Source organism: Gouania willdenowi, chromosome 10 (genome assembly GCF_900634775.1).
Source record: "Gouania willdenowi chromosome 10, fGouWil2.1, whole genome shotgun sequence".
NCBI lineage: Eukaryota > Metazoa > Chordata > Actinopteri > Blenniiformes > Gobiesocidae > Gouania > Gouania willdenowi.
The window spans coordinates 39,696,400-39,706,608 of NC_041053.1; the positions used below are offsets into that span (position 1 = coordinate 39,696,400).

A 10,209-nucleotide genomic window follows, 5' to 3' on the forward strand; every position below is an offset into this window, starting at 1 on the left:
GCTTTTTTGGCGCAGTACATTACGTTTAATCTGATTGGTCGGCTATGATGTGATGCATTTGCGCGGTCGTCTGGTCATTTCAGTTTTTGTAGTTTCACAATGTCTGTTGATAATTTTAAAACAAAAAAATGATAATTTACTCAGTAGCAGTTGGGTGTAGAAATGAACGACTTTACTTCTTTCAAAATGTGCTTTAGTTCTAGTAAAATCACTGATTTAGAATACACTCAAAAAAGTACAAGTTCCCATAAAAGCAACTCAATTACAGTAACGTTGTAATCCGATACTTTCACCTCTCAAGTTATTAAACAACTACGTAAACTCCTCATTGAGGATAAAATTCTCTTTTTTTGAGGAAAAACTATATCCTAAGTGGGTATAAAAATATAATTACATTTTAGGTATTTAAATTTGCTCCAATGCTGTTGAATAAATGAATTGAGTAGATTTTAACTCTTCATGTTGTGACCTGTTTGCACCTTTAGGTTGTTTTTGCACTTTCACACACTTACCAGTAGATTATGTCAGTTTACTGAATGATTGTCAGTGTGTGCATGTCATCAAGCAGAGCCAACAAGTATCAACAGCAAAAATTCAACAAAGGCATGATGATGGCATAACGTTCAACCAGTGGTTTTCAACCTTTTCAGCCCGTGACCCCCAAAATAAAGTCCATCTATAAGGGCGGAATAAAGGGGAGAGCTTTTTGGAACAATTTGTTTAAACTGGCAAATAAATGGGCATGACAAATAGTGAATGTGGTTAAATTGGCAAAACATAAGCATGAAATATTGAAATATAAGACATTTAAAGTGACAATAATGGGTCAATATATGTGACATTAGGTTGAAAGGGTTTAAAAGTGCCGAAAATGTCTTGAAATGGGAAAAAATGTGCAGAAAAGGCAATGAAATTTGATGGAGAAGTGGCAGAAATGGGACTAATGTAGCAAAAATGCATTTAAAGCAGCTAAAATATGGCAAGACAAAAGTGATGAAAATAGGTTAAAATATGGCAAGTTTTGTGTAATTGCAGATTAAAAAGATGAAAATAAGCAAAAACGGGCTCAAATTGTAGAGAAAATTATAATATATATATGTATATATATAATATAAAGACTAAAATACAATGAACACAGAGATTAAAAAAGACTCAGATGTTTATTGAGAAAGCACAAAAGCTCATTGAATGAGTGAATGAGAAAGTCCCCATAAAATCCTTCATTCTCATCCTGATGACAGCAGCTACACGTCCTGAGGAATCCTGGGTCGTTCGTCGGTGCACTCACACTGCTCTCTGCGGCCTGAGGCATCGTCGCCGGGGGTCCGTCCCTTTGACTGACAGGTGGGGCAGCAGGCGGTGCGTCCCTCCCGTCTGCAGCCGGGACAGGACAGAACCAGCTGGCAGCAGGAGGAGGTGGAACACAGCTCGTATTGATCCCACGCTGATCCACAGTATCTGCAGTCTGAACGGACCAATAGAATCACATCATACTAAAGCTGACATGTACGGATCGGTCAGTTTAATATGCACGGTATGTGTGTGCGTGCTGAATGAACGGTGTGATCCGACACACATTCTTTGTTCCAGTGAATTAGGCAGAACGCTTTTGAGTCTGTTGTTACAGAGACAGACCACAGACAGTCAGTGGCCACGGTTACATGATGTTTTTTAATCCGGAATTAGTTATTCAAACTTAAAGTCTTCTGCTTCGAGTTTACATGGAAATACTAATTCTGAATTGAGGTTTACATGGAAAGCAGGTTTATTCAGCTTTAGTTAATTCCACTTTAGGTCTGGGGGTTGGGAAGGTTCTGATTGGACAGGGGGAGAACGTGACGTATCACGTCTATCAGGAAAAAACACACAACAAACCTTTTCTTTTCGGCTATAACACAGAAGACCACACATTCGAACTGTTTTCACTTTTATTTTGATTGTAGTTTCGAAGCAACAGCTCGACAATAACACACGGTTTCACTGTTTCCACGGAGCAGGAGAAGGAGATGGAGCAGCGGAGAAAGGAGATAGAAGTCCGTACTTTGGTCAATCAAAGCCAGCGGTTACGGCAACAGCTGTTCTACCTCCACGCTACAGGACGTTGAGTGAAAAAATAACTTTATAATGACACACGCATCATTAGTGAAACTCGGGTGCTTCATGTCCTGATGAAGCCTGTTCCGTTTGCCGATGTCCGTGTGTGTAATAAGTCAGCGCAATGTCCTCATGTTAATGCTTCTGTCCATCCACTCTTTTCATTATATCTATGTCTTTTAAGGCTCTTATTAAATAAATAGTCTCGGCTGGAGTCTGGGCGGCCATCTTGGATTATGTCGTCACTAGCGACAGGACGAGCATGCACAGAACGACCGTAATTAACTGTTTACAAGAAAGAGGAATTATTTAATTTGAAATGAAAATCAACTATATGTGCACGGTGGGCACACTAGTCATACTCAACCGTCCCATGATGCATTGCGAGCAGAATGTAAAATTGTCCTGAGACCAGCTTCAAGATAAAAATCCAACATCCCCTAAAATAAAAAGCACCTCTTCTTGTCTTTAATTAGTTTTTTTTTATTTCTTTAGTAAATAGGGCTTTCAAAGTTAACTGGAAGTTTAGTCAGTAGCACAATGGAGGATCTCTGAAAATGTGTGAATAAAATGTGTCTACGTGAGTTTTATGGAGAAAATGAGCACATGTTGATATTCTACTTGGTCACTTTCTCACTTCAAATGTTTTCAGAACTTTCAAAGTAAAAGTGGAGAATCAACAGAGATATTTAGCCTCAGTGTGAACAAGGTTTTTAATGCTGTAGGTTCTAAATGCATGTATATAGTTTGTTTGTTTGTAGTGTGTAGAATGGAGTGTAACATTTCCAACACAGCCTGTGTTCACACCAACCTGAGATGACATCATCGTTGGAGAAGATGGAGAAACGCTTGTCAAACACAAATAGTTTCCCACGATAGAAACCTTGTGGGAATCGCTCCAGGTACTTGTGAATCCCACCTCTGAGCTGGTAAACCTCTTTACACACATCCTGCAGGGGGTGGAGAGCAGACAGGAGACACACAGGACAAAAGATGGACAACAGCGCCCCCGAGTGGTGACGGAAATGAAATCCATAAGAGAACTCACTTTGGAGCGGAGGTAGGCAGAGCCTCGTTCACAGCGGATCCCTCCAGTGCAGTACATCAACACCTTCTTATCTCTGAACCGCTCCAGGTTCTGGTCCACGTAGTCCGGGAAGTAGCTGAACTTACGGATGTCCGGAGCTACACAGTGTGTGAATTGCCCCTAAAAAAAAACACACACAAATTATTCCAACAGATTAGACTTTAACAGCGTCTGAAACACAACAAGTCTCACACTTTGTGGATTTCACTGCTTTTTAACGTTGAATCCTGTGTTTAAGAGCTTTTTCCATCTGAAAAATGTGCAATTACACAATATGTCCCACAAAACTAAACATATCATGATCTGATGTATTAAAAATAAATCAAATATTAAAATAAATACTAAACAAAATCACAAAAAAAGGACCCTAAAATAAATTATGTTTTGCATTGGAAATTTCCAAATGACCATCATCAAAAGCTGGAAATATAAATAGAATGTAGGTCAGGACCCAGTGCCCTCTTTTGGGTCTAGACTCTAAACCCACAAGTTGAGAACCTTTGTTCTGCACCATCTTACAGTTAGCACTTAGCATGGGTTTATATATATATATATATTAGGTTTTTAATGCAAGATGGGGCAGGTCAAAAATACACAATTACTTTGGAAATATATAAAATAACAAAAAAAAAAACAGGAAAATATTTAAGATGAACAAAAATATAACAGATGGCCCCAATAACACACAATGACAATCAAAAAATAACAGAAAGATAAACCAGTAACCTCTTTTGGGTCTAAACCCACAAGTTGAGAACCATCTTACACAGCACTTAGCATTGGTTTCATATAGTGGGACAAAAAAGTATTTAGTCAGCCACCAATTGTGCAAGTTCTCCCACTTAAAAAGATGATAGAGGCCTGTAATTTTTATCATAGGTATGCCTCAACTAGACAAAATGAGGAAAATCACATTGTAAGATTTTTAATGAATTAATTGGTAAATCTTTCTGGAAAAAAAATATGTGTTCACCTATAAACAAGCAAGATTTCTGGCTCTCACAGACCTGTAACTTCATTTGTCCAGGCCCGTCTGAAGTTTGCTTGAGTGCATTTGGATGATCCAGAAGAGGATTGGGTGAATGTCATATGGTCATTTGGTAAAAACTAAACTTGTCGTGTTTGGAGAAGAAAAAAAACACCATACCTACTGTAAAGCATGGGGGTAGTAACATCATGCTTTGGGGCTGTTTCTCTGAAAAGGAACCAGGACGACTGATCCGTGTAAAGGAAAGAATGAATGGGGCCATGTATCGTGAGATTTTGAGTGAAAACCTCCTTCCATCAGCAAGGGCATTGAAGATGAAACGTGACTAGGTCTTTCAGCACGACAATAATCCCAAACACATCGCCCGGGCAACAAAGGAGTGGCTTCGTAAAAAGCATTTCAAGGTCCTGGAGTGGCCTAGCCAGTCTCCAGATCTCAACCCCATAGAAAATCTTTGGAGGGAGTTGAAAGTCTGTGTTTCCCAGCGACATCCCATAAACCTCACCGCTCTAGAGGAGATCTGCATGGAGGAATGGACCAAAATACCAGCAACAGTGTGTGAAAACCTTGTGAAGACTTACAGAAAACGTTTGACCTCTGTCATTGCCAACAAAGGGTACATTACAAAGTATTGAGATGAACTTTTGTTATTGACCAAATACTTATTTTCCACCATAATTTTCTCATTTTGTCTCTCATAGTTGAGGTTTACCTATGATGAAAATTACAGGCCTCTCATCTTTTTAAGTGGGAGAACTTGCACAATTGGTGGCTGCCTAAATATTTTTTTGCCCCACTGTATGTGTGTACATATTAGGTTTTAATGCTGGATGGGGCAGGTTCTTCATCGAAGCTGAAGTACTTTGGATATAAGTGAAATTAACAGGTTTTTTTTTTCTTACGTACAATTTTACTCTCGTAAAAGTTGCGGCAGTCCAGCAGGACGGTGTCGCTGCAGGACTCTCCGTTCTCCAGAAGAGCCTCCACTTCTTTGTGAAACTCTTCAGGTTCCAGATGAACACCTGAGGACAAGTGCACACGTTAAAATGCCTTGTTTCTGAGCTGCTCCTATCATCACTGCTGAATAACAAGCCATGGCACAAAACTTGGAAAATGTGTGGGAAAAAACACCTTTCTTTGACTTTTTTTTCCCCACTTGTTGCAGATCTTAAGATCACAGTATTATGTTATGGTTTCATTTATTTAAACAACTTTTTGCAGTAAATTTACTTTAATCTCCTGAAATGTTTCGACTGTAAACTGTCAGTCTTCCTCAGAGGCACAAACCCCTACCTGCACACTGGTAGGAGATGACGTCAGGATCCACTCCCATAGGGACGATCTCCTTAAACACGCCGACCTTCAGCTCAGTGAAACACTGTGCGCCGCCGTCACTGCTCTGATACAAACAAAACAAGACTTACTCCATATTCCAAACGTCTTTATCAGTAAAATGCTGAACTTAGATCACATCACTGTATATGTATATGTTTTGGTACCAGTGCTACGGCTAGAATGGTCATCATGTTGTCTTGTGATTAGGTTTCTGACATAACTGCTGGTTGTAACAGATGATCCAAAAAGACAAAGAATAAAGAGTCACCTGATGTGTGTGTTTGTTCAGATTATTGCAAACAATGAGTGGCAGCATTAAAGCTTCAACCGTGAAGTGTCACCACTTATATCGATCACCAGTTAAATCAAAGCACCTGAGACGTATAAAGTGATTTTTGTGATCTGCTTCTCCGCTCTTCATGTGATAGTTCTACTTTCTCGCTCTGTGCTGTCACTGTCACAGGCTGAAACAACATTTATTTTTGTTCTTTCCCTCTACAGCAGGGTTCTCAACCTTGGGGTCAGGACTCCATTTGGGGTGACTGGGAGGGCGTCGCCAGATGTCTTTAAGAAATGCTGATTTTTACCTTTTTTCTGTGACTTCTCCAAACATGCCATGTTTTAACCTATTTTCGTCACTTTTTCTTGCCATATTTTTGCTCCTTTTAATGCTTTTTTGCTACATTACTCCCATTTCTGCCACTTCTCTGTCAAATTTCAATTCCTTTTCTGCACATTTTTCCCCTTTCAAGACATCTTCAGCACTTATAAACCCTTTCCACCACTTTTCCACCTAATGTCACATATGTTGACAAATTATTGTCACTTTTAAACTCTTTTTACCATATTTCATGCTTATCTTTGCTAACTTAACCACATTCACAATTTGTCATGTCCATTATTTGCCAGTTCAAACTAATTGTTCCAATATTGACACTTTGAACCCTTTTTACCACGTTTTTTGTTTTCTTTTGTCCACTCTAATTTGCAACTTTTAACCAATTTCCGTGGTTTTTAAAATCCCATTTCACCACCTTTTCCCACATTGTTTCATGTCATTTTTAACCTATTTTATTTCTGAATAAAACAAGGATTTACATCTTTAAGATGACTAAATACTATGGTCCAGACAATAAATGCTCTCCCCTTTATTCCCCTGCTGAGAACATTGAGAACCACTGCTCTACAGAACAATACAGGAGTTATCTGTTCTCCTGAAGTGTGTGTGTATGTTTCCCTTCACCTTAAAGTCCTCTTTACTCATCCTGAACAGTGGTTGAGAACACATCGCATCAATGTAAAGATCAGTGGCTGCGTTGGTGCCCCCTACTGTCCCATTAATGCCCTCTGTAGCCACTCTCACCTGGAAACATTGGAAGATTCAACGTCACAATAAGAAAAAGAGGAATACATCCTAGGTTAGATTATAGTAAATACGTTTGATGGCTTACTTTGCCCGTTAGGTGGAGTTTCTCACACAAAGCCCTCTGCCAAACACAGGCGGCCTGTGGATCCCTCACAGCACAGTAGTGATAGAAGAGGAGGACCTTCCCTTCACCACTGACACACACATGGAAGATAAACAGCTTCACAACACACACACTTCACAACTGCACAGACAGTTCTTAATATAATGTACATAATGTACAAATTGACACTAGCAAAATGCTAAAACGCCAGACATCAATTGGGGGTCAGCATTATCTCATCTCTTTTGGTAAAGGATGTATCAGTGTTTTCTAGGCTAAAGGAGGTTATAAAGTATGCATTGAGCCTCTTTTTTCCTGAGCTTAAAAAGAACTTGGATGCTCTTTATCATGGCCACCACCTAAACACTTCTGGGGGTGAAGGAAAGTGGATAGGAAAGGAGATAGGAGGGACGATTAGGACACAGCCTTTAGGTTGGTTCTTCTTCTGTTGCACAATTCTTCTACACAATGCAAATGGTGAAACAGCAGTCCATGTATGGTAGTGCAGCAAAAATGAAGCATAAGGTGATTTAATCATGAATTTACAACATTAAACGAGGTGTTGACAGACCTGGTGAGCTGCTCCTCAGAGGCGTGGCTGATATCGGGGATCCATGCCGACATGTCCACCTCGTCCACCTGCTGCGGTTCAGGCTCCGCTGGCAGTTTGTCGGACAAGCTTCTGAACGCAGCCTGTGTCAGTCGCTGTATTTCACCGCCGTGCGTTCGTGCTACGTGTTTGTGCACGGCAGAGTGTTCAGTGAAGGTCAAACCACAGCAGCACCAGGACAAACCGCCTTCCTGCAGAGCAACGTCGCTTTTGGATGCGACGAAGGCTGCAAACGACTGCACACAGAACAGAGATAAAAACTAAACTTTATTTTATAAACTTTATTAGAAAAATGCCAAAAATAAACAAGGGTGTAAGAAAAAAAAACGATTTATAATTCACAGTGCGATTATTGTATCAATCCAACAAATGTCGAAATCGATTTTTTTTTTAATCACGTTTTTAATGCAGAAAAAAAAAAAAAGAAACATTTTATTGCACTAATACATGCATAGCACGTAAACGCTCGGTCACTAGGTGTCAGTGAACGCACCATCAGACCTTGTTACACTACCTCACTCCTCAATGCATTTTAGCTGGAAGTTGATTGGACTTTATTTTTATAAAACATACTGAGTACTTTTATAGATGTATGTGGTTAGTTTTTCTCAAGAAATTAGGAACTAAACAGAATAAGAATCTGTTGACATAACACTTGTTTTTGACATTTTTACTTGAATTACAGTTAGTTACCATTTAAAAAGAAATAAATTGTATTTCATACCATTTTGTACTAGTAAAGGTGAAATTTGTAATAACTGATTGCAACATATCGCAATTTATATTGTATTGTTTGGTATCAGGATATATCGTATCATGACATGCAAATCGTCAATCATATCGTCAGATTCATGGCAATGCACACCCCTACTCCAAACTAGAGATAGGCGATATATCGAGATTCAAGATATATCGAGTTTTCTATTTTGGCAATATAGAAAATTACAATATCATCTATATAGATTTCTATACTCCTCAGAACAGCATGAAAAGTACAGTGAGATGGATTGCTGAGTGCGTCCTAACTCAGACCTTCTCCTAAACATCCACACTAAAGAACTCACTCACACATGCTGTCCATTATAGAAGAAAAAGAATAAAATGGCACATTTTGTGCTACTGTTTGTCAATAAATGTGTCTGTGTGGCATTTTGAATCAGCAAATTTAACCCTGAATTGTCTTTCTCGTAAGACTTTAACATGTTGAGAATATTCCAAACTACTTTATCAGTAAAATGCTGAACTTAGATCACATCACTGTATATGTATATGTTTTGGTACCAGTGCTACGGCTAGAATAGTCATCATGTTGTCTTGTGATTAGGTTTCTGACATAACTGCTGGTTGTAACAGATGATCCAAAAAGACGAAGAATAAAGAGTCACCTGATGTGTGTGTCTGTTCAGATTATTGCAAGCAATGAGTGGCAGCATTAAAGCTTCAACCATGAAGTGTCACCACTTATATCGATCACCAGTTAAATCAAAGCACCTGAGACGTATAAAGTGATTTTTGTGATCTGCTTCTCCGCTCTTCATGTGATAGTTCTACTTTCTCGCTCTGTGCTGTCACTGTCACAGACTGAAACATTTATTTTTGTTTTTTCCCTCTACAGCAGGGGTTCTCAACTTTTTAAGAAATGCTGATTTTTACCTTTTTCCTGTGACTTCTCCAAACATGCCATGTTTTAACCTATTTTCGTCACTTTTTCTTGCCATATTTTTGCTCCTTTTAATGCATTTTTGCTACATTACTCCCATTTCTGCCACTTCTCTGTCAAATTTCAATTCCTTTTCTGCACATTTTTCCCCTTTCAAGACATCTTCAGCACTTATAAACCCTTTCCACCACTTTTCCACCTAATGTCACATATGTTGACAAATTATTGTCACTTTTAACCTCTTTTTACCATATTTCATGCTTATTTTTGCTAACTTAACCACAATCACGATTTGTCATGTCCATTATTTGCCAGTTCAAACTAATTGTTCCAATATTGACACTTTGAATCATTTTTACAAAGTTCAGCAAATTTAACCCTGAATTGTCTTTCTCGTAAGACTTTATTTGAGTGATTCCATTGATATTTATATCGTCATTTTGAGAAGAAAAAAAAAAATCTAGATATTAGTTTTAATCCATATTTCCAGGAGTTTTTGTCCTTCCTTTCTTGTCCTATTTCGTGTGTTATGAGTGCTTGTAGAACTGCTGCATGAACGCAATTTCACACTTGAGGTCGTGCTGTTGTGTTGCTAAAGTAAGGTCCACTATTATTACTATTCAAATATTTTTTTGAAATAGAATGAGGTGGTCCATCTATCTCATTATGTGGTTAGTTATCACTCACCTTCCTCCTACACAGACTGTAGCATCTTCTCTGTGAAGCTGAGAGCTGTTTCTCTCCTTGTTTACATCCATTTTCACCGCCATTAGCGTCAAAATCCAAGTCCAAAAACTCCAAGCAGCAGTAATCGTCAGCAGACATAACCCTTTAAAACTTTAAAGATTATTTAGGGCTTTAAATAAAAAAAAATAACAGTATTTTCAGTGTAAAATAATTGAACTCGATTTACGCATCTCTGAATAAAACGTGTGTTGGGGGGACCACAATGAGTGGTGCACATCC

The 10,209-nt window shown here is 38.7% G+C and overlaps 1 protein-coding gene across 1 annotated transcript; it reads right to left on the reverse strand.

The window, feature by feature from the left end:
- Positions 1 to 1,141: 1,141 nt before the first annotated feature.
- Positions 1,142 to 10,208, reverse strand: tstd2 (thiosulfate sulfurtransferase like domain containing 2). The gene is made up of 9 exons (XM_028458972.1): positions 9,931 to 10,208; positions 7,545 to 7,819; positions 6,956 to 7,064; positions 6,748 to 6,867; positions 5,463 to 5,568; positions 5,076 to 5,191; positions 3,143 to 3,301; positions 2,906 to 3,044; positions 1,142 to 1,465 (listed from the first exon to the last, which is right to left on the reverse strand). Exons 1-9 carry the CDS (start codon positions 10,066 to 10,068, stop codon positions 1,245 to 1,247), a joined length of 1,383 nt encoding a protein of 460 aa, XP_028314773.1. The 5' UTR covers positions 10,069 to 10,208; the 3' UTR covers positions 1,142 to 1,244.
- Between the last annotated feature and the right edge of the window lies 1 nt (position 10,209).